Below are 23,529 nucleotides of genomic sequence, written 5' to 3'. Positions count from 1 at the left end.
TTCCACGCCAGCGTAGCGTCATTTCCATTTTCCCTAATAAAATGAGCTATTCGGCCTCAGCAAAATACATACATTTCTTACCGGACGATTTTGCTGAGATACCCCGCCTCTCAATACCAACTCAGCAACTTGCTGAGTTCATATAAAAATAACGTTTATTGGAAATTTTTTTGCTGAACTCAGCAAATTTCCAATATTCGAAAAGAATTGCATTATCGGCCACTGTTGTACCGTGCTAACTGCACTACCAATATGATATACTGTGTTACCCATTATATTTTACTACAATATCATTGGCAATGTACTGCAATATCAGCTGTGAGCTACTGTATTACCAGCAGATAGGTATTATGTGTTACCATATTATAAAATATTTGGTTTAATGTTTATTTTCATTTCATACAGTATTTATATAATGAATTTTAAGATAACTTTACAAAATATAATATTTCTTAACAACTAATTTTAAGCATCGACTTTTGAAGCTTTCTCGAAATATTCCACCATTAGTGGGTAGACTTCATCATACTGCTCACTCTTGCGACGTCTAACGCCATCCCTGTAACGCTGCAAGGCACCCGATATCAATTCCAATTTTTCACGTTCATTTGTATGACCCTCCAGCCATTCAATCAAACGTTCATTAGACCAATTAACGGTGGTGTGGGGTGATTGTAGCTCTGGACCAGCATGAGCAAATAACAGAAGTAAGATAATGTAGGAAGGTACTAAGGAATCAGCGCCAATAGTTTGTTTAATCAATTGCGCGGGATCTTGTACAATAAGGAATGACATGGCACGCAGTAAACGAGCCGAATTACCCAGCTCGTAGAGATTGGTACACAATGGCTTAAGGGTGTTTTCCATATGCAAACAATCGTTCTTTAATCTCTGCCTACCCGCTTGACTTAGAGGTCTTAGGATACTGATATTGTGTATGAAAAAATCGATACATCTTTTGGCCACTTCCTGGCCACATCTCAATGTTATGTCCTTGTCATCGTAGGGTGCAATGTGATTTGTCCAAGAACGATTTATAAACTCCTGTAATTCTTTCATATACATTGATGGTCCAGCTGTGGAAATTTTTTCCGAATTCAAGCCCGGCTCACGATGTATACTTAAGATGATGATATTAATGGTGGACACTATAGAATCCATAATTTGTTGCAATATAGTGCCTATCAATAGATCAGCCTGTTCCAATGACTTGGCAATATCCTCCCTGGCAGTAGATTGGGATTTAGCAAATTGTTGTCCTAAATCCTGTAGCATGCGTTTGGTAGAGTCTTTGAAATAGTATAAAATATTAGCCAATAAAGTATTCTGTATTTGCTGGGTATTGGGCAGATCTACAACTTGCACCGAATCGGGCCCCAATTTAATTTGGGCCTCAATTTTCGTGCAAAACTCTTTACCGCAGGCTATAAATACCGCTGCAATGGCATTACTGAGTCTAGTATCCACTAAAGCAGCACTTAGTTCTGCGGCCGCAACTCTTATGAAATTATCAACAGTTTCATTGTTGGGCAAATCCACCCCCGCCATACAGGCTTTCATATTGGCGCCACATTTACTAACATAACCTACTTCCAGGGGAGTAAACAAATCGTCATCAAACAAAAATGCATTATTTACCTTTTGCTCTAGGCCACGTACAGAACTAAGCAGCTTAGATAAACCTTCCTGCAAAGTTTGTGTTATATGGGCAGGACATTCTTTAAAGGATTTTCTTAAGAGTTCCTGTATAGCTTGCCAAAAGCGTTGACTTATAGTTTGTTCAGCACTGGAGGCCGATGTGCCAAACTGTTGGACTTCTTCTAAAGCCTGTTTTAGCAATTGTATTTGTGTACAGCACTCATAAAGTTCATCGTACAGCAGCCAGTGTAAAGATTTCCAGAATTTTGCACGAAAGTTTTGTGTTGTTGTCAATTGGGGAGTTTTTCCTGGACCTCTATGACCAGCGGCAGCGGCTGATTTTGGTGATGAAGTTATTGCTTTATTGGCTTCATTTTTATTTAATATAGAGATATCATTGCCAGCAAAACACTCCTTAAGCGATTGTTCTAAATCGGAAATGAACGTTTTAACAAGATTATCTAAAGAGTTATCTAGGGTATTGAAGTTTATAAAGATCTGTAAAGATAAGAATGGCAAAATAACTTGTTTTAACAGAATTAGATTTTTTTAGGTTTTCTAACAAAAATGTCGAGTTTTGAAGGAAAATATCAACGATTTTGTAAGTATGGTTTTCGGTCACAAAAAGAGAAATTTTGAGTTTTTAAAATCGAAACCAAATGCCTTTTCTAATAGTCGTCCAACTCACCTTCAAAGCATTACAAATTTGTTGCTCATTCCGTTCCTGCAAACCCGTAACCAACTGCATTTGTGTTAAATTGCGTATTTTCTGCCTTGAATTTATAACATACATCCTTGCCGATTGTACAAATTCGATTTTCTTCAAATCCGGATCTTCAATTAGTTCATTCAATTCATAATGCAACTCCGCCTGCTTAAGAACATCTTTAGTGTTCCTTAATTTGGAGGTCAAAGTCAGCAATGTTTTGGAAGATCTCAAAAGATGTGATAATTCATGCAGACGTGCTAAAACTTTCGATTGATTCTCTATTAATTGGTATTGATGATCAACTTGATGCTTTAGACGATAACTGGAATTACGTATACGTTGCACATCATCCGCCAAAGTATTTAGAGCCGCATCAAATCGTCCGGCGTGAGTAGCTTGCTGCAGTAGGGCCCCATGTTTGTCACGTACCTGTTGTTGCAGCTCTTCATTGATGTTATTAAGACGCTTGCTTAGTTCTTGAATTTGATCACCAATTGTAAGATTCATGGCAGCCAATGCGGCTGTGATGTCTTCCTCCTCCTCCACAACCTCATTATTGATATCTGGTTTGGGCGATTCGGTATGTGTTACCCTTAATTATGGTCTAAAGGTTAATAACTATAAATATTGTACAAATTAAAAAACTTACATTTTTCTTACAAATTATGAATTTTTCGGTCAACAATTTTCTGTTTTGATGCAACGTCAAATGTTTACAATTACTAATAATAGTGTTGCCAGATTAAACAATAAGAGATGGTTCTTACACACTTAGAATAAAATAGTGCGGCAAATAACAAAAGAATTCTTTAAGCATTTGAGTTCCTGCAGGCGTTTTTTAAGAAAATTAATATATTTCTTTCGAAAAATACATACTATATAAATGCTATCTAGCTGGTTTAATTTCTAACACCACTCACACACAATTTTTCTCAGTGTGTACTAAAACCACAGCTGTTATTGTTTATGTTTTTATTAGACATTCACTGGGAATTATTAACATAAAGTAAATGTAAACAAATAAAATATTAATTTTAATAAAAAAATAAAAATATTTTAAAATAATAATGACATTCCAGGAATTTAAATGTCTGCGTGTAATAGATTGTAAACAAGGCGCCGTAAGAGCGGTGCGCTATAATGGTAAGATTTTTTGACATTTTATTTATCAAAATAAATACAAACAATTCCTTTCCAGTCGATGGCTCTTACTGTTTAACTTGCGGCTCCGACAAGAAGCTAAAATTATGGAATCATAAAACTGGCTTACTTTTAAAAACCTACGGCGGTCATGCCGATGAAGTCACCGATGCCGCTGGCAGTTGTGAAAGTAGTAACATTGTGACCGCAAGTTTAGATAAAAGTATCATCTATTGGGATGTTAGTACTGGAGCACCGGTAAGACGTTTGCGTGGCCATGCTGGTGGTGTTAAATGTGTGTGTTTTAATGAAGACTCCTCTATAGCGATATCGGGAGGACGCGATAATGCCGTCTTTTGTTGGGATATACGTACCAGACGTTTGGAACCTGTTCAAATGATGAGAGAAGCTAAAGATTGTATAACGTCGGTATTGAGTAATGAGAATAAAATTATTACCGCTTCCTTAGATGGTTGTGTGCGTTATTATGATATACGTGTGGGAGAACTCACTTGTGATAAGGTGGGAGTGCCCATTACGTATTTGAACATGACGCGGGATGAACAATGTCTGGTGGCCGCTTGTCAGGATAATATTGTACGTTTGCTGGATTGTGATTCTGGCGGTTTATTGTCTGAGTACAAGGGTTGCAAAGGCGATGATTATCATATTGAATGTGGCATTATGTGTAATGATGCTCATATTGTCTCGGGAAGCAGTGGGGGAGATGCTATTGTTTGGGATTTATTAGAGGGTAAAATACTGCAAAATATTGAAATTAGTAAGTATTGAAAAATGTTCCCTTTTAGAACAATTTTGAACAGTACTTTTTCACAGGTAAAACTGGAGGTGTTGTACATTCTTTAGCTACACATCCTAAATTGAATGAAGTTATGTTTGCGCGTCGGAGAGATGTTTATGTGTACTCAACGGAATTGGAGAATGAAACGATGGATGTTTTGTAATTTTATAATTATACTACGATAGTTAGATGTATGTATTCTAATGATCTAATATGTAAGAAATTAAGATATAAGTTCAAAAAATATAAAAAGGAAGTCACATTAATCATACTACAAAAAGCCATTCTCAATGTTTGGGTCCCGATGTAGTACCGATTTTCTATAAAAAATGTACATGTTTCTTTCTTACTTAGGATTTTAGGTTTTTCAAGAAAAATTTATGATTTTTCAGAGTCTTGTACTTATTCCTACAAAAATTGTTAAGATTCTATTTTGTACTTAACACGTTTGTGGGTTAAAATTCCTATTACAATAGCAGCTCAGTTACAATGAAGGCGGTAATGTCGCTAGAATAATACTTCTTGTGTTTCATTTGTTTTTCATCTGTCGCTTGTCGTCAGTGGTTTAAATTGTAAACAATTCGTTAAATATGGCAACTCTTTTAATTAAACAGCTGACGAATGCATTGGTATTTTTTGTTGTTCTTTTTCTGTTTCTCTTTCCGTGTTAAAATAAGCGTCATTCCATTGATAAAGAAAAACTAAAAATTATTAGTAAATTATCAAATTATTTCGCAAATATTACTAAAACTAATAAAAAAGTATTGATCAACTAGTAAAACGTAAACGAAATGTATTAATTATAACGGCAAATAAAATCAAAAAGAGAAAAAACAAATTTCCAAGAAGTGAAAGTAAGAAGTGCCTGAAACCACTCCACAAAAGGAAATAAACAAAAAAACACGTAGAAAAATGTCTTTCCTAAGGGGTTCCTTAAATTATGTTTGGTGTACCACCAGTGTTTTGGGCAAAGGTGCAACTGGTTCGGTTTTTCAGGTAATTTCCCCTTTTCCATATTGTTTTTTTTTTTTCGTTCTAATGGGAAACGTAATTCATGCTTGCTTTGTTGTTGTTTCTTTGGCTTTTCCCTTGTTGTTGCTTTGTAAACAATAACACAGGGTGTCAACAAAATTACCGGAGAATCAGTTGCCGTCAAAACATTTAACCCTTACAGTCACATGCGTCCTCCAGATGTACAAATGCGAGAATTCGAAGCTTTAAAGAAAGTCAACCATGAAAACATTGTAAAACTTTTAGCCATCGAAGAGGATCAAGAGGGCCGTGGCAAAGTGATTGTTATGGAACTGTGTACCGGTGGTAGTTTATTTAACATTTTAGATGATCCCGAAAATTCCTATGGTTTGCCCGAGCATGAATTCTTATTGGTTTTGGAACATTTATGTGCCGGCATGAAACACTTGAGAGATAACAAATTGGTACATCGTGACTTAAAGCCGGGGAATATTATGAAATTTATTTCAGAAGATGGTCAGACTATATACAAGCTAACGGATTTTGGTGCCGCCCGTGAACTAGAAGATAATCAGCCATTTGCATCACTTTATGGCACTGAAGAGTATCTACATCCAGATTTGTATGAAAGGGCGGTTCTTAGGAAATCCATAAATCGTTCCTTTACCGCCAATGTAGACTTATGGTCCATAGGCGTCACTCTGTATCATGTGGCTACGGGAAATTTACCCTTTCGTCCCTATGGTGGCCGTAAGAATCGAGAAACTATGCATCAAATTACTACCAAAAAAGCTTCGGGTGTTATATCCGGCACCCAAACATCGGAAAATGGTCCCATTGAATGGTCGACCACTTTACCTCCACACTGTCATTTGTCCGAGGGTCTTAAGACTTTAGTTACCCCCCTTCTAGCGGGTCTCTTGGAGGAAAATCGTGAAAAAACCTGGTCATTTGATAGATTCTTTCAAGAAGTTACTTTGATCTTACACAAACGTGTCATACATGTATTCTTTTCAAATCGCACTAGTTCAGTGGAAATCTTTTTGGAACCCGAAGAACAAATCGAACATTTTCGTGAACGTATACTAATGCAAACGAAAGTGCCTTTAGAAAAACAAATATTACTCTTTAATAATGAGCATTTAGAAAAGAGAATTAATTTGCATACCACAGGTGAGTGTGAATCGTTTATAACGATCGAAAGTAGACGTAATTTGGTGTTTATTATTTTCAGCCAATTCTTTTCCCAAAACCACTACGGAAGATCCTATATTCTTATATAGCAATGATGATAATAATGTTCAATTACCACAACAACTTGATTTGCCCAAATTTCCTGTTTTTCCCAGCAATGTTTCAGTTGAAAATGATGCTAGTCTAGCTAAGGTATGTACGTATGATTCTTCTGGTGCCAGTTAATATGAAAAATTTTGGAAAAGTCGTATTTTAGATATTTTATAGGTGTGAACCAAGCTTTCATTAGAGCATTTAAAATTAAATATTATGTATTTTTTGTTTCTTTGGAAGGCGGCTTGCAGTGTGGGCCATGAATGCAAAAGACGCGTAGACACCTTTACCAATATTGATATCTTAATAAAAAAGGCTGTACAACAGTTTATTGAAACTTTAATTACAACTATCACTTTGCTGGTAAAGTAAGTTAGTAATACATATGAAATTGAAATGATTCTTAAAAGAACTTTTAAAATTTTAGAAAAACCAAACATTTTGATAAGTTACTATCGACTGAAATAGACTATGCTGATGCGGTGCAAAGTATGGCTAAAGTGGTAAGTTGTTTATAACTAAAATGATTCAATCAATATTAAACTTTTTGTTTTAAACCCTAGACTAAGGGTGACCAAGAACTGAAACCCATTTTACAAAAATTGGAAAATCTTAAAACAGATTTTGATAGTGCTGCCGATGTTATAATGCAATTGCATACCAACTTTGTGGTGGAAGATCAATTAAAGTAGGTTTATAGAGTTTAAATTAAAAATAAAGTTTTGTACATTTTTAACAATTTTTATTAGTGAGCAATGGTCTTCTTCTATGCATGGTAAAAAATGTCCCTGTCGCACCAGAGCCAGTGCCCAAGCAAAATATTTAGTAGAGCGTTTACGTGACTCCTGGCAACATTTATTAAGAGATCGTGCTACACGTACTTTAACCTACAATGATGAACAGTTTCATGCTTTGGAAAAAATTAAGGTAACATTCTATTGAAAAAGTAATATTAAAGTATTTTTTAATATATATTTGTTTGTTTAACAATACAGGTGGATCGCAATGGCAAACGTATAAAATCATTGTTAATGGATGATGTTAAGCCCTCGGTGGCTCAAATGGCTGAATGTTTAGCTGACTGGTATAAGCTGGCACAAACGGTCTACTTAAAAAGTGAAATCTTAGAAAAAGATGTACGAGAATGTGAACGCACTTTAAATACTATACGCGATGATTTGTATCGTCTTAAAATCGATTTACAAAAGGATATGGATGCCAAATTAGTAAATAATAGTAATCAGTTATCGAAAATTGAGCAAAAAAGTCGTCTAATTGTAAGTTTTTTTTTTTTGTACATTTCCCAGCTGTAAATAACTTAGATTTTTCTATTTACTTTTAGTTTATGCAACAACAGCAACAGGAAATATTAGCTATAATGAAACAAAATCGTCAACTGATCTCAATGTTGCAAGAATTGGGAATACGTTTACCAACTGCTGCAAATCCTTTGGATTTTTGAATATATTTGTATTATGTTTTAAATACTTATTTGGTTTAAGTTTGATATTTTTTTATATAATTTCGTTTTTTATATGGTTCGCTTCTTTTATAACTGATATAGTGTATATATACTCCTATATTTAATAAATAGATAAAACAAATTTTATAATTATGTTTAATGGCTATGGTCACAAGATGAAAGAAACCTATAAATTCCGAATGATTGGTAAAATTTTACATATCAAGGACGGAGTTTTTTTTTTTTTTGAAAATTACCTTTTATGATTTTTTTGTTTTTATTTTTTTCATATGTATATTTTCAAAGAATCTGTAAGTGATCTAATTATTATGATTTTTTCAAATTAACTGAATGCCACGATTTACATTTCTTTGATATTCGTTTATTATATTAGATTAAATTAAAAAGGACAATTTAAGCTAAATCTTATCAATATAATTCTACTAAATAAACCAAGTGAAATGAATGTTATAAATAAAATGTTTGAATTAAATGACAAATTCTCATTTCACCCGGCTTAGAGGAGGGTGTTCGCAAATATTTGCAAAACCTTGCAGAATAGGAGTTCATAATAAAAATTTACATATTATGATGTAAAAATACTAAACTCGAAACTTCTTCGGGTTCTAAATGCATACGACGATCTCTTATAGTCTGAGCTGTGGAGGAAAATATTTGCTCACTAGGTACCGATGTCGCCAAATTGCACAGCCGCTTGAGAGCGTACTGATAAAGACGGGGATAGATGTTTTTTCGTTTATTCCACCAAATGAGTGGATCATTTTTACGCTCTAAATATTCCTCTTCCAAATAATTATCAAATTCTAGCTTAGCGGCTGCCACATTATCTTCGGCTCTGAAGTTTTTGTAAACATCTTGATCGAAATCATGCCAAATGCTATTACCTTGCTCGGCGGATGATGTTCTTATTTGGTTGTCAATATTTAATCTTATAGAGTTTATACGGTTGCGCAATTTTTCCACAGCTGTCTCATAGGCGCTATTGCTGCGAAAACCATTTCTTTTGAAGCGTGGATCCAACAAAATGCTTTCGGCATATAAATAATTATTTTCATAATCTCCAAAGTCATAGGCGTTCATTTCATTTTTAATTTTCGTAATCACAGCCGTTACTTTGGTATGGCGGGAAAAGCATTTTGCAATGAAGCTCTGTAAAAGATTGCTGAGAACGGAGGCTTTTGATAACATCACATTATTTTCTGCACAAATTTCTTGTATGACTTCGTAGAAAGGTTTTAGAATGTGTATTATTTCAGTTAGATATTCCCACTCTTCCGGCGATAACAATAGATGGGGACATTGTAAAGCGAATTTTGCCAATAATATATTCTTAAGATTTATAATACTCTCTAGCATTTGGTAAGTGTCACAGCCATGTTTTTCCACTTCAGGCTTAAGTTGTGTTATAGTAATACCCATTTGTTGTTCGACTTCCTTTATTATTTCAAGGCCTGGAGTAGAGTTATGTAAATATTCTACAATTTTTTTAGTTTTCTCAATAATATCGTTTACTACGTCCAGGGAAGTGTGTAGTATTCGTTGTAAAGCCTGAGCAAAACAGCTGATTTCACTCCATGGACCCTGTCTAACTACGGCAGCAATATTTACCACATTATCATCACTAACTATAGCTGAAACTTTATTCCAAATATCAAATTCCAGCATAATATTTTTGAAGAAATTATATAAACCATCATCCGAGAAACCGTCTTTAATTTCAGAACATCCAATTAAATATGATTTTAGTTCGGTGTTTTCACTCTCGATATAATGGGCGGTGACTGTGACATAGCAGACATTAGTTGTCGAAGTCCAACTGTCTGTAGTTAGACACACAGCCAGAGATGAGCGTATTTTAGATTTAACATTTTCCAAAATTTCTCTACAAACATTTGGCAGTAATTCATTGGTTAAGGATCTTCTTGTCTGTAGTCTATAGCCGCGAAAACGCGATACATTCTTTACAAGTTTCCTAAATTCTGGCTCTTCGACAATGCTCAATGTATGATGTCCCTTTGCAATCATTTTCAAAACCTGTTTGTCGAGTTTCTTCAATTTTAGAATAGTTGAGGCAGTCTCCACAAAATATTGCTGTGAACTGCAGGCCGGCTGTTCTAATGGTGGTTCATCTATTAGAGGTCTTTTCAAATGTCCCAAATCTAAGGTTGAATTGCATTTGGCGCCTTCACTTTCATCATCTTCTGTACTAGCTGGTCTTTTTCTTGAATTCATTTTATTTTTATACTGTTTTTATTTAGTATTTGCTTCACTTTTGCGGTTTTAATTATAGTTTTATTTTGTTATGATGCGAAAAATTTGTATGCTAAACATAGAACACAGTGTTAGTTGTGAAAAAGTTTCTTGTGATAAAAAAAATTATACTTTGTGATACAAAACAAGATAAATTCACACAAAATGGCCTTACTTTAACAACTGTTTGTTTTGTTGTTCTTAACATTTACAATAACACTGTTAAACTCCGTATATAAAAAATATCTCTGACAAGTGACGCTGTCAATATTTTTATATATATAAACAAATAATGAATTCTCTCGTCTTTACCTGAATTCATCACTTTGCACCTTTTTCGGATTATCCTTGTTGTGATACAAATTTTGCGGTGATGCCAAAAGGACATTATTTTTCTTTATGTTTTCTCGTTTATATGTATTTGTATGGCAACACTATTTTCTGCTTTAAGCAACATTTACAATGCTGCAAATTGTATTTCTTTCTTTTTCATACCAATATAATAATTTTTTTGACTATCTCTTTTTAATCCACTTTTCACTCTGGAGTTAACATAAATATGTTAATGTGAACATGACAAATGTTAACCATGAAGAAACAAAAATTTTGTCAAAAATATATATAAAATACTTATGTATATTAGGTGTTTTTGCATATATTCTAGTAAAAAATGTCCATTAACTTTATTATGAGAGAGTAATTTTTAATTTGCTCTCTATTTAAAAAATATCTCAAAAAGTACGCGAACGCTAATTTGCAAAAAATTGCAAGTGCCTGTTTTTAAATAAAGATTAGTAATGCCCCTTTTATTGAAATCTCAATCGTTAAAAAATCACTAAGAAATAAACAATTGAAAAAATTTTTTTCTTATAAATAAACGGGTATTTACCATTAAAAATATAATATTTTGTTTCAAAACTTCATGTTACAAACATATAATTAAAAAATAAAAATTTGCACGAAATCGCTTAGAAATCCACAATAAATTATTCTAAAAAACGCCAGATTGACATTGTTTGCTATAATTTTTCACAACAAACAAATTCGTTTAATAAATAAATGGGTGGTTGTTGGAGGAACTTTCAAATTGTAAACATAGGGCGCAATTCGAAACTGGGCGACATGAAAAAAAGTTTCCCAAAAACAGTTTTTCTGTGTGAACCGGCACTAAGATGGTATTTTGAACGTTTTGTTCAATCAGTAACCTGCAATCTGCTTGGGATGTTGGAAAACGGTTATAAAAAACCATTTGAGGTAAAATATTGCTTGCATCTAATGATGAATATAAAGTATATATCGTCACAAATCAATTGCAAATGAACATACAATTTTCTGCCGGTAATGAAAATATTGTACTCTAAATTTTGTAGATTATTCTTGGTTCAAAATATCGTTTAAGAAGCCTCCAAAACAACAACTGGACAAGTAAATTTAATGGACATTTATTATTTTAAATATTTCAACACTTATTCAAAGATTCGGCGAATTATTATCTTATGCAGGTACCGTTGCAGAGATAAACCAAGATACCGTAACCGATACCATTTCAGTTTCAGAACGGTGTTTGAAATAATGTAAAAAGTGCTGCCAATTGTTTTAACAAGAAGCCGATCATACTTTTAATTTAATTAAAAAGTTTGTTTTTAATTATAAAAAGTATGTAGTAAGTATTTAATTTAATTTTTAAATCTTTTTGCAATTTGTAAGAAATCTTGATTATACGATTTAATGGTTGATCGCTGATGCAGTAGTAGTCAATTGGGTTGCAAACATTGTCTCACACTCATTATACTCTCCCCACCAAAGTAGTGCAAGTATAAAAATTATCTCAACAGGTAAATTAAATATACAGTGTCTCTCATAATTATTCGAATTTGGGTAAACTATAAAAAGAAACCAAGTTTAATAATATATTTTGTGTGCAAAATAAATAAATTAATTTGTTATATTGTCTAGATAGTCGTTATGTTTGATATCACGCTTTTTAAAACTTGAAAAATTTGCATTGACTTAAATTAATTATGGATTTTTAAAAAAAGTCCATGAAATTGCCTCTCAAAAGTATACGAATTTTTCCTGTATTTCATATTTGATCATATTATACGCAACACAAATTTTAGAATCGAATGGTTTTTATGCGTAATATTGTTTTAAGGGGTTACTATCCACGGAAAGGATATATTTTTTGACCATTTGGTCCACAATTTTGGGAAATTTGTACCTTTTTTCAAGTAATATCATTAAAATGGCGATTTTTGGCCATAATTGTAAATTTTTCTCCTTATTTCCAGAGATAAAACAAAAATTTGATATTGGGACTTATAAGATCCCTTGGGGTATATAAAAATAACATTTTTTGTTACAAGAATCTGTATTTAAACGTTCCAAGATAAATTATTCGGATCATTCTTCTGTCACTAATTCAATATATTGGAACTTAAGTCCATTTTTATAATACTAGGATCAACTATTTTCGGGGAAGTTTTCTGCTATATATTCATTTAGATATCAGCTTTTATACATTTTAAGTTTTCAATGTGTTGTGGAAGTGTACAACTCCAAAACATGCCTCGAAGAAACACCATTCAAAGTAGTAAAATCATTATTTTTGTATACGAATGGCCTCCATGCTGCATGGCACGATATCATTATGATCTAACTCAAAAATGTTGATAAATATTATTTACTATGGTCAAATTAAAACCAAAATTTGGACTTACAGTGTTATTGTAACGGGCAACATAAGCGTGAAAGTTACGAGTAGTAAAAACTGAAATCTACTATATAGGATGACGTTTTATTAAGGCATGTTTTGGGGTTGTATACCGCTATAATATATTGAAAATTTAAAATATATTAGTGCCAATATGTACATGAATATACACTAGACAACTTTGTCGGAAAATATCGTCCCTAGAGGTACGAAAAGGGACTTATGATCCAGATAATTCAATTAGAAACTGAAAACCAAAAATCGCCATTTTAATGATATTACATGAAAAGAGGGTACAAATCCCCCAAAATTGTGGACCAAATGGTCAAAAAATATATCCTTTCCGTGGATAGTAACCCCTTAAAACTTATATTGTGATATCAAATCTAAGGACTATCTAGACAATATAACAAATTAATTTATTTATTTTCCACACAAAATATATTATTAAATTTGGTTTTTTTCATAGTTTACCTAAATTCGAATACTTATGAGAGACACTGTATATACGCATGTATGATCATAGTTGTTAATTTTAATCTAAAAGACCCTTGAACTAATTATTTTTGTAGCTTTTCTTTTAAGGTTTGAGTTTTGTTTATTTATTTTACACAAAATCTTTTTTTAACTTTCGTATTAATATTAGAAAAAATTTTCAATTTTCACTATAGTATTATGATTTTTTTGTTCAAGAAGAAATAATAAATTAAAGAAACAGGTGTTTGGTATGTGTGTCTACATGTTATTTTTGCTAATATGTTTGTTTTAAGATAAGAATTGTACGACGACACACAAAAAAAATTATTACATTTTGTTGGTAATTGATTGGACGACAAGCGCTTTGAAGAAAAAGAAATAAACTTTTTTTTATCGTAACATCTACGTTGAGATTAGAGAGTAGACCATGCTAAAATAAGAAAGATAAAAGAGAAAAGTTGAAAGTAAATATTTTAATGTAAAATTTAGTTAAATACTTACCCATAGATATAATAGAAGAATGATATTAAATAAATGGCCAATTTAATCCAGCCTTCACGCATATTTTTGGTTAAATTATCCGAAGATAAAACTGTGGTTGGATCATAAAGACCAGGACCAGACATGACGGGACGATTTTTGTAACTGTAAGTAATCAAAAGCTTAAAAGTTGTTGCTTTCTAGTAAAAGACTCCAAACTTACCGCCATATATGATAGGCAATCAATGGAATATTGATACACAATGAAAACCATTCACCACATACTAAAAATAACAAATTCAAAAAGATGTGCAGCAAATATTCCGGCAACACCAGCTAGGATCCAAGAAAACAATAGAAATGCTAGACATTAATAAATGCCCATAAGTTAATAATTATTGTTCATAACTTACCGGATTTAAACTATTACATTGATCTATGGGATTTTTATAATCTGTTTTTAATTCATCGAAAGCAATAACATGAAATATTGCAAAGAATATTAAAAATGCATCACCTATCAGGGCAATTATATAGGTAAATGCCGTAAAATTGAAAGCCATTGTTTTTCTCTCTGTGTGTTTCTCGGTTGGACTTTGCTAAACAAAATCTCCCAAAAGGCGGGTATTTAGTGGATGTTTAATTATATATACACTTTATGCTGCAATAGAAATAGCATATTATTAATTTTATATTAATTGTTTTATGCAAAAACTCACATTCGTTTAGGAAAACTCAAAATTTTGTTAAAATTTTCGCTTTTTTTTGGTTCGAGGTGTCTCCTGTCGTCATGACAGTTGAGTAATTTCAATTATGAGTTCATTATAAAAACAGAGTTGCTTAAGCCATGTCTATATTAGACAAATATTTATTATGCTAAACGTCAAATTGTTATCATAATAAAAAATTAGCAGGTACAGACGGCATTTATTAGCGTTATAACGTCGTTATGACAATGTTGTCTACACAACTGTTTAGACAACGTTGTCTTGATAACAAACGTCATTTTATTGTAAAATTTGTTTAGAATTTTATTTTTGTGCAATTAAAATTGATTTTTAACATTAGTTTTAGTGAAATTAGTGTTTATTTACAAAATTTGCATTTAATTTTAATTGTTTTTATAAAATATAGCCTTATTTCAATAAAATTATCTGTGAGTTGTCGTGATAAAATCAACGTTTTGTTACCCCTATGTATTACAGTCAAACTCGCTTATAACGAACTCGGTTATAACGAATTCTCGGTTATTACGAACAAGTTTTCAAGTCCCGCTATTTTGGTAACTTCATACAAAAAACATCTCTTATAAAGAACTCAGTTATTACGAATCCTCGTATAAAACGAACTACTTTTTCAGTCCCTCAAGTACAATTTCATACAATTTTCCTTTTTTATAACGAACTTCAAAATTATGTGTTGAAATCATAAGGATATATTTTGCTTTGTTGAAAAAAAAAACTTAAATTTGTTAAGAAAAATATGAACAAATAAAATCAATGGTGGTTTTTGTAAAGAATATTAAATAAATTTATAAATCATATTCTTAAAATTTCGTAAAATGCCACTTTATTTTTGGAATTTGACTGGTCCCGCGGAGATCGTTATAAACGAGTTTGACTGTAACATAAACAAAAAACTGACAATTTTTCTGCCGACTTTTTGTTAAGTGCCGTCATAAATATTTGTCTAATATAGACATGGTGTAAAATGCAAAGAGCTACCCCTATAAGAACAGTGACAGTCATTTGACCGGTCAATTGACTGTCACTACTGAGAATATACCCATCATTGCGTAGAACAAAGCTCCCATCACTTTCTTAAGGGCAATATGTAAAAAGTGATGGAAACATTTGTGTACATGTGATGTTGCATCACCCTCGCACTTATGAATTCTATCGACTTTAAAACATATATTTGAGCTGCTCACTCTTTTGTTGTTTACTAATCATGGATGATATAAATATTAGTCATGATTGACTAATCATGCTTGATGGATATATCCATCACAGTTAACAAATAAAAAAATGATGCATTAATCGATCATTGTTGACTAATCACACTTGATGAATATATCCGTCAAATCTGACGGCTATACCAATTTATAATAAAAGACAATTTATTGATATTTTAATATATATATTGTTAATTTTATTAATATAGTAATCATATACATAAATTACCAGTCTTTTCACCATTTTACATATCTCGCAGAATCTTAAGTCCTCTGATGCTCCTATTAATTTGTGGAAATATGTTGTCTGTAAAGAAATACATAAGTATCGAAATATAAAAATCATAAGTACATATTTATGTTACCATTGATTGATTAAACTCCGAATTGTTTATCTTCTGATCCACTTCCTGAGCTTTTTTAAAATTTAGTTTATAATAATTCTCATTATTTTTAATAATTTAAAGACTTTGTAATTTTTTTATTTCTTCGCTTCTTGATCTTTGGCTTTCGTAGAAACAATTAATTTGTAACGACGAAAAATACAACTCTGTAACACAGTGACAGTCATTTGATCGGTCATTTGGCTGTCATTGTTGATCAAAATATAAATTTTAATACATTTTAATCAAAATGTAGTTGTTTCATTCTTTCATATGCAAATTCAACCCTATACCACACATTGGGTGCAGTAACGGTCATTTGGCTGTCATTGTTGATGGAATTATCCATTAATTTTTTTTTTCGACAATTCTATAAAAAAAATGTTGCATGTGTGTTAGTAAAATCATTTTGTATGTGTTAGTTTCGGTCATTCATTTCTTATTAGGGTTCTATAAATCGACTTTCGAATAATCGAACAATCGACTTTTTGTCGAAAAAAGTCGAAAAGTCGAAGTCGACTATTTTGTTCCAAAAAAGTCGATAACTCGACTATCGTCTATGAAAAAAGTCGAAAAGTCGACTTTGTAAATAAAAGTCGAAAAGTCGGAAAGTCGAAAAAAGTCGATAAGTCGAAAAAAGTCGAAGAAAGTCGAAAAGTCGAAAAGTCGGAAAAAGTCGAAAAGTCGGAAAAAGTCGAAAAGTCGAAAAAAGTCGAAAAGTCGGAAATAGTCGAAAATTTTAAAAAAGTGGAAAAGTGATCAAAAACTCTAAAATAGTCGGAAAAACTCGAAAAAAGTAAAAAAATAGTCGAAAAAAGTCGAAATAAGTCGAAAATAGTCAAAAAGTCGTAAAAAATCGAAAAGTCGAAAAGTCGGAAAAAGTCGAAAAGTCGAAAAAAGTCGGAAAAATTCGAAAAAAGTCGAAAAGTCGAAAAAAGTCGAAAAGTCGAAAAAAGTCGAAAAGTCGGAAAAAGTAGGAAAAAGTCGAAAAGTCGAAAAAAGTCGGAAAAAGTCGAAAAGTCGAAAAAAGTCGGAAAAAGTCGAAAAGTCGAAAGGTCGAAAAGTCGACCATTTATAAAATACTAAAAGTCGAAAAGTCTAAAAGTCGACTTTTAAATAAATGAAAAAGGTCGAAAAGTCGAAAAATCGACTTTTCATAAAATGGAAAAAGTCGAAAGGTCGAAAAGTCGACTTTTAACTAAATGCAAAAAGTCGAAAAGTCGAAAAGTCGACTTTTCGTTTCAACTATAGAACCCTATTTCTTATAGGGACCAGATATTTATGATGAAGAAATCGCTAGAAATTAAATATTAACCGTTATGTCACTCAATGGAGAAAATTTTGAAGAAAAAGGAAAATTTTGAAGAAAAGGAAATGTAAATAATCACAAAATTAATTTGTAATCTCATTTGGACGCTTATTTCTGTAAATAAATACAGCTACCAGATATTTTAGAATGATGAAGAATATTAACCGTTATGTAACTCAGTGGAGAAAATTTTGAAGAAAAAGGAAAATAAAACTGAAACCAATTAGAATAAAACCGAATAAAATGAAAAATGTAAATAATCACAAAATTACTTTTTAATCTCATTTGGACGCTTATTTATGTAAATAAATACACAGTTGCAAATTAAATATCTTTCAAGGTACTTTACAGTAGGGTTCTATAGTTGAAACGAAAAGTCGACTTTTCGACTTTTTGCATTTAGTTAAAAGTCGACTTTTCGACCTTTCGACTTTTTCCATTTTATGAAAAGTCGATTTTTCGACTTTTCGACCTTTTTCATTTATTTAAAAGTCGACTTTTAGAATTTTCGACTTTTAGTATTTTATAAATGGTCGACTTTTCGACTTTTTCCGACTTTTCGACTTTTTCCGACTTTTCGACTTTTTCCGACTTTTCGACTTTTTTCGACTTTTCGACTTTTCGACTTTTTTCGATTTTTTTCGACTTTTCGACTTTTTTCGACTTTTTCCGACTTTTCGACTTTTTCCGACTTTTTGATTTTTTACGACTTTTTGACTATTTTCGATTTATTTCGACTTTTTCGACTATTTTCGACTATTTTTTTACTTTTTTCGAGTTTTTCCGACTATTTTAGAGTTTTTGACCTCTCTTCCACTTTTTTAAAATTTTCGACTCTTTTCGACTTTTTCGACTTTTTCCGACTTTTCGACTTTTTTCGACTTTCTTCGACTTTTTTCGACTTATCGACTTTTTTCGACTTTCCGATTTTTTGACTTTTCGACTTTTATTTACAAAGTCGACTTTTCGACTTTTTTCATAGACGATAGTCGAGTTATCGACTTTTTTGGAACAAAATAGTCGACTTCGACTTTTCGACTTTTTTCGACAAAAAGTCGATTGTTCGATTATTCGAAAGTCGATTTATAGAACCCTACTTTACAGGAGAAAACGCACGATTGTCAATTTTTTATATGGATTTTGACAAACGTGCGAACGATACGACGCAATATATCGATTTTAATATTTCTCCGATCGTCGATTTTTTTCTAACAACAGTTCAATTTTTCAAATAATCAACAGTCAATTTTATAACACTTTATGAAAACCGTTAAAATTTATAATTCTAATTCTTCAATATTTTAGATTGGCAACCTAAAGAAAGCGCTAAGTTTTCCCCAAAAAATGATATCAAAATCGCTATATTAACATTAATAAAAATAGCTAGATTAACAACACCCTGTGCAAAAATTACCAATAACAACAAAAATATTTGTTTTATTGCTTTTGCGATTAAAATTAATAAAATAATTAAAGAAAATGAGTAAGTATAAATTTTAATTAAAGCTTTCGTTATAAACTAAAACCGATTGGAAAAAACTTGTAGGTTTCATGCCCGATTCTGATAGTGAAGATGAATTGCCACCCGGCTGGGAGGAACAAGCCACCGATGAGGGTTTTGTTTGCTATGTCAAGTAAGTATACTCATTCTCCATAAAATTAAAAATAAAATATTTTAAATCTTTATTTCCAGCCAACAAACTAAAACCACTCAAATGACACATCCTCGCACCGGTCGCACTAAACGTTTAAATCGTGAGCTACCGATTGGTTGGGAGAAACGTTTTGATGAGAACACAAAAAAACATATATTTTACAACAATTTGACACAACAAACGACAAATATAGATCCACGTTTGGCCTTTGCCGCCGAGGAGCCACCCATGAATATTGCCCAGGTCAGACAACGTTTTGATGGCAGCACAACTGCTTTGCAAATTCTTCACGGCAAAGACCTACATGGCCGCCTTGCTGTGATAACGGGATCAAATTGTGGTATTGGCTATGAAACCGCTCGCTCGCTGGCATTTCATGGTTGTGAAGTGATATTTGCCTGCCGTAGTCGTTCTTCAACTGAGGCGGCTATCGAACGTATTGTTAAAGAACGTCCTGCTTGCCGTAATCGTTTAAGATGGTTAGAGTTGGATTTGGCTTCATTAAAATCGGTATGCCAGTTTGTGGATGATGTCAAAAATAGTGTTAAGTAAGTTTTGTATTCTTAAAAAATGTTTAGTATTAAAGTTAAAATTGTATTTAATTTGCAGACACATCGATTATTTAATCTTAAATGCTGGGGTATTTGCTTTACCCTATTCGGTCACCGAAAATGGCATTGAAACTACATTCCAAGTTAGTCATTTATCACATTTTTATATTACACTTCAGTTGGAATCTTTATTCGATCATACGACACGTATTGTGGTGCTGTCATCAGAGTCGCACAGGTAGGTTAATTAATATGGACCAAATATATAATAGACTACAGTTCTAGACTGTGGAATGAATTATAGACTATAGACTAGAATACAGACTACTCTATAGAGTAGACTATAGAGTAGACTATAGACTAGATTATTGACTAGACTATAGACTAGAATATAGACTAGACTATAGACTAGACTATAGACTAGACTATAGACTAGACTATAGACTAGACTATAGACTAGACTATAGACTAGACTATAGACTAGACTATAGACTAGACTATAGACTAGACTATAGACTAGACTATAGACTAGACTATAGACTAGACTATAGACTAGACTATAGACTAGACTATAGACTAGACTATAGACTAGACTATAGACTAGACTATAGACTAGACTATAGACTAGACTATAGACTAGACTATAGACTAGACTATAGACTAGACTATAGACTAGACTATAGACTAGACTATAGACTAGACTATAGACTAGACTATAGACTAGACTATAGACTAGACTATAGACTAGACTATAGACTAGACTATAGACTAGACTATAGACTAGACTATAGACTAGACTATAGACTAGACTATAGACTAGACTATAGACTAGACTATAGACTAGACTATAGACTAGACTATAGACTAGACTATAGACTAGACTATAGACTAGACTATAGACTAGACTATAGACTAGACTATAGACTAGACTATAGACTAGACTATAGACTAGACTATAGACTAGACTATAGACTAGACTATAGACTAGACTATAGACTAGACTAGACTAGACTATAGACTAGACTATAGACTAGACTATAGACTAGACTATAGACTAGACTATAGACTAGACTATAGACTAGACTATAGACTAGACTATAGACTAGACTATAGACTAGACTATAGACTAGACTATAGACTAGACTATAGACTAGACTATAGACTAGACTATGACTAGACTATAGACTAGACTATAGACTAGACTATAGACTAGACTATAGACTAGACTATAGACTAGACTATAGACTAGACTATAGACTAGACTATAGACTAGACTATAGACTAGACTATAGACTAGACTATAGACTAGACTATAGACTAGACTATAGACTAGACTATAGACTAGACTATAGACTAGACTATAGACTAGACTATAGACTAGACTATAGACTAGACTATAGACTAGACTATAGACTAGACTATAGACTAGACTATAGACTAGACTATAGACTAGACTATAGACTAGACTATAGACTAGACTATAGACTAGACTATAGACTAGACTATAGACTAGACTATAGACTAGACTATAGACTAGACTATAGACTAGACTATAGACTAGACTATAGACTAGACTATAGACTAGACTATAGACTAGACTATAGACTAGACTATAGACTAGACTATAGACTAGACTATAGACTAGACTATAGACTAGACTATAGACTAGACTATAGACTAGACTATAGACTAGACTATAGACTAGACTATAGACTAGACTATAGACTAGACTATAGACTAGACTATAGACTAGACTATAGACTGGACTATAGACTAGACTATAGACTAGACAATACACTAGACTATAGACTATACAATAGACTGGACTATAGACGAGACTATAGACTAGGCAATAGACTAGACTATAAACTAGACTATAAACTGGACTATAAAATAGAATAGACTATAGACCTAAACTATAGATAACAGTGCAAACTAAAATGGAGAAATAACTGATATTTTGAGAAAAATGATTTTTATATAATAATCATAAATCAGCTTTAGTTCTATATGTAATTGTAATAAAATAATGGCCATAAATGAAACACTAAGTGAACCTTGAAATCAAATACTTAATGACGATTTCTTCCGCTTTCTGGAAGTGTAGAATAACTGAACACACATACTTCAAACTTAATTTAATATTTCTTATATGTTTTGTTCTAAAGCTAGATTATTAAATATATACTCATAACAATAAAAGTAAACAATCGTCTGCTTTCAGTCTGCTAAAATGTACTTTGTGTATGTATAACACAGTTCTACAAGAATAATAATAAATTAATTAAAATAAATCGTAAACAATTAGCTGCATAAATTTCTAATTAATTCAAATATTGTTTTCTTAATTTCTAATTCATTTACTGAAGTGTGTTTGTCACTAAATGTGTCTATTTCAAAACCAGTTAAATTACCTTTTAATTAAATTAACAAAAATTTACATGTTATTTGCCCTCTGCTGTCATTTTTTGTCTGTAAACACAAAATTTAAAGTCTCGTGATAGATTTACGTGTGCTTTTAATTTTGAAAATACAACATTTTCATTATAAATTAATTGTCTGCATTTAATTGAAGATAATTAACATTCAACGGCATTGAATTAAGATTATTTTATTCAGAAACATTACCTTTAAGGTTTACAACAATTTATTATTTGAGTATAAGGTTCAAGGGAAAGTTTTTTTTTGTAATATAAATCTGTGCTTGAGTTCTATATTAAGGATTTCTTAATTATGTCGGTATATATAAATTTTGGTTTTATTTAGAAAAATTTACCAATAAAAAAATATTTCGAAATTATTTAACTTTTTTAAAATTGTGCCAATTAAAAAAAAATACATAAAATAGACTATAGACTAGACTATAGACTAGACTATCGGCTAGACTATAGACTAGACTATAGACTAGACTATAGACTAGACTATAGACTGGACTATAGCTAGACTATAGACTAGACTATAGACTAGACTATAGACTAGACTATAGACTAGACTATAGACTAGACTATAGACTAGACTATAGACTAGACTATAGACTAGACTATAGACTAGACTATAGACTAGACTATAGACTAGACTATAGACTAGACTTAGACTAGACTATAGACTAACTATAGATAGACTAGACTATAGACTAGACTATAGACTAGACTATAGACTAGACTATAGACTAGACTATAGACTAGACTATAGACTAGACTATAGACTAGACTATAGACTAGACTATAGACTAGACTATAGACTAGACTATAGACTAGACTATAGACTAGACTATAGACTAGACTATAGACTAGACTATAGACTAGACTATAGACTAGACTATAGACTAGACTATAGACTAGACTATAGACTAGACTATAGACTAGACTATAGACTAGACTATAGACTAGACTATAGACTAGACTATAGACTAGACTATAGACTAGACTATAGACTAGACTATAGACTAGACTATAGACTAGACTATAGACTAGACTATAGACTAGACTATAGACTAGACTATAGACTAGACTATAGACTAGACTATAGACTAGACTATAGACTAGACTATAGACTAGACTATAGACTAGACTATAGACTAGACTATAGACTAGACTAGACTATAGACTAGACTATAGGACTAGACTATAGACTAGACTATAGACTAGACTATAGACTAGACTATAGACTAGACTATAGACTAGACTATAGACTAGACTAGAGACTAGACTATAGACTAGACTATAG

General features: G+C 32.0%; 7 protein-coding genes across 7 annotated transcripts in view; 4 read left to right on the top strand and 3 right to left on the bottom strand.

The window, feature by feature from the left end:
* Positions 1-360: 360 nt before the first annotated feature.
* On the bottom strand, positions 361-3,095 carry LOC119604736 (conserved oligomeric Golgi complex subunit 5). The gene is made up of 3 exons (XM_037957541.1): positions 2,997-3,095; positions 2,327-2,939; positions 361-2,136 (listed from the first exon to the last, which is right to left on the bottom strand). Coding segments are annotated over exons 1-3 (2,286 nt in total). The 5' UTR covers positions 2,999-3,095; the 3' UTR covers positions 361-465.
* Positions 3,096-3,348: 253 nt separating this feature from the next.
* Positions 3,349-4,551, top strand: LOC119604735 (WD repeat domain-containing protein 83). Its single transcript, XM_037957540.1, has 3 exons — positions 3,349-3,490; positions 3,546-4,268; positions 4,325-4,551. The coding sequence occupies exons 1-3, from the start codon at positions 3,415-3,417 to the stop codon at positions 4,450-4,452; spliced, it is 927 nt and encodes a 308-aa protein (XP_037813468.1). The 5' UTR covers positions 3,349-3,414; the 3' UTR covers positions 4,453-4,551.
* A 381-nt stretch (positions 4,552-4,932) lies between these two features.
* On the top strand, positions 4,933-8,300 carry LOC119604733 (serine/threonine-protein kinase TBK1). The gene is made up of 9 exons (XM_037957538.1): positions 4,933-5,285; positions 5,408-6,434; positions 6,496-6,647; positions 6,789-6,916; positions 6,976-7,051; positions 7,112-7,236; positions 7,298-7,475; positions 7,544-7,825; positions 7,891-8,300. Exons 1-9 carry the CDS (start codon positions 5,202-5,204, stop codon positions 8,008-8,010), a joined length of 2,172 nt encoding a protein of 723 aa, XP_037813466.1. The 5' UTR covers positions 4,933-5,201; the 3' UTR covers positions 8,011-8,300.
* On the bottom strand, positions 8,219-10,586 carry LOC119604734 (zinc finger BED domain-containing protein 4-like). The gene is made up of 2 exons (XM_037957539.1): positions 10,457-10,586; positions 8,219-10,354 (listed from the first exon to the last, which is right to left on the bottom strand). The coding sequence occupies exon 2, from the start codon at positions 10,261-10,263 to the stop codon at positions 8,590-8,592; it is 1,674 nt and encodes a 557-aa protein (XP_037813467.1). The 5' UTR covers positions 10,264-10,354; positions 10,457-10,586; the 3' UTR covers positions 8,219-8,589.
* Positions 10,587-11,288: 702 nt separating this feature from the next.
* On the top strand, positions 11,289-12,190 carry LOC119604732. The gene is made up of 3 exons (XM_037957537.1): positions 11,289-11,535; positions 11,652-11,706; positions 11,784-12,190. Exons 1-3 carry the CDS (start codon positions 11,341-11,343, stop codon positions 11,852-11,854), a joined length of 321 nt encoding a protein of 106 aa, XP_037813465.1. The 5' UTR covers positions 11,289-11,340; the 3' UTR covers positions 11,855-12,190.
* A 1,463-nt stretch (positions 12,191-13,653) lies between these two features.
* LOC119604731 (protein cornichon) lies at positions 13,654-14,796 on the bottom strand. Its single transcript, XM_037957536.1, has 5 exons — positions 14,671-14,796; positions 14,365-14,612; positions 14,175-14,287; positions 13,973-14,116; positions 13,654-13,901 (listed from the first exon to the last, which is right to left on the bottom strand). The coding sequence occupies exons 2-5, from the start codon at positions 14,512-14,514 to the stop codon at positions 13,874-13,876; spliced, it is 435 nt and encodes a 144-aa protein (XP_037813464.1). The 5' UTR covers positions 14,515-14,612; positions 14,671-14,796; the 3' UTR covers positions 13,654-13,873.
* A 4,155-nt stretch (positions 14,797-18,951) lies between these two features.
* The window catches only part of LOC119604729 (WW domain-containing oxidoreductase), a 31,564-nt gene continuing 26,986 nt past the window's right edge, over positions 18,952-23,529 (top strand). Inside the window, 4 exon segments of the mRNA XM_037957533.1 lie at positions 18,952-19,080; positions 19,144-19,231; positions 19,291-19,800; positions 19,862-20,041. Of these exon segments, the coding sequence (XP_037813461.1) occupies positions 19,077-19,080; positions 19,144-19,231; positions 19,291-19,800; positions 19,862-20,041 (782 nt within the window). The 5' untranslated portion in view covers positions 18,952-19,076.

This window comes from Lucilia sericata, unplaced genomic scaffold, assembly GCF_015586225.1.
Source record: "Lucilia sericata isolate MDLA Ls3-8-SP2 unplaced genomic scaffold, ASM1558622v1 Contig000422F_arrow, whole genome shotgun sequence".
Classification (NCBI taxonomy): Eukaryota; Metazoa; Arthropoda; class Insecta; order Diptera; family Calliphoridae; genus Lucilia; species Lucilia sericata.
Note: the sequence above shows the minus strand (reverse complement) of the source record. Positions and strands in the feature narration are given on the sequence as shown.

Bases quoted from the DNA above. Each gene is read 5' to 3' on its own strand.
- LOC119604735 (XM_037957540.1), top strand. From the start codon at position 3,415: ATGACATTCCAGGAATTTAAATGTCTGCGTGTAATAGATTGTAAACAA. The intron at 3,491-3,545 runs GTAAGATTTTTT...ATTCCTTTCCAG, and splicing joins AAGAGCGGTGCGCTATAATG to TCGATGGCTCTTACTGTTTA. The intron at 4,269-4,324 runs GTAAGTATTGAA...ACTTTTTCACAG, and splicing joins ACTGCAAAATATTGAAATTA to GTAAAACTGGAGGTGTTGTA.
- LOC119604734 (XM_037957539.1), bottom strand. From the start codon at position 10,263: ATGAATTCAAGAAAAAGACCAGCTAGTACAGAAGATGATGAAAGTGAA.
- LOC119604731 (XM_037957536.1), bottom strand. From the start codon at position 14,514: ATGGCTTTCAATTTTACGGCATTTACCTATATAATTGCCCTGATAGGT. The intron at 14,288-14,364 runs GTAAGTTATGAA...CTTGGATCCTAG, and splicing joins AATGTAATAGTTTAAATCCG to CTGGTGTTGCCGGAATATTT. The intron at 13,902-13,972 runs GTAAGTATTTAA...TTCTTATTTTAG, and splicing joins TTCTTCTATTATATCTATGG to CATGGTCTACTCTCTAATCT.
- LOC119604733 (XM_037957538.1), top strand. From the start codon at position 5,202: ATGTCTTTCCTAAGGGGTTCCTTAAATTATGTTTGGTGTACCACCAGT. The intron at 7,052-7,111 runs GTAAGTTGTTTA...TTTAAACCCTAG, and splicing joins TGCAAAGTATGGCTAAAGTG to ACTAAGGGTGACCAAGAACT. The intron at 7,476-7,543 runs GTAACATTCTAT...TTAACAATACAG, and splicing joins ATGCTTTGGAAAAAATTAAG to GTGGATCGCAATGGCAAACG.
- LOC119604732 (XM_037957537.1), top strand. From the start codon at position 11,341: ATGGGTGGTTGTTGGAGGAACTTTCAAATTGTAAACATAGGGCGCAAT. The intron at 11,536-11,651 runs GTAAAATATTGC...TAAATTTTGTAG, and splicing joins GTTATAAAAAACCATTTGAG to ATTATTCTTGGTTCAAAATA. The intron at 11,707-11,783 runs GTAAATTTAATG...TATCTTATGCAG, and splicing joins CCAAAACAACAACTGGACAA to GTACCGTTGCAGAGATAAAC.
- LOC119604736 (XM_037957541.1), bottom strand. The intron at 2,137-2,326 runs GTGAGTTGGACG...TTATCTTTACAG, and splicing joins AAATTTGTAATGCTTTGAAG to ATCTTTATAAACTTCAATAC.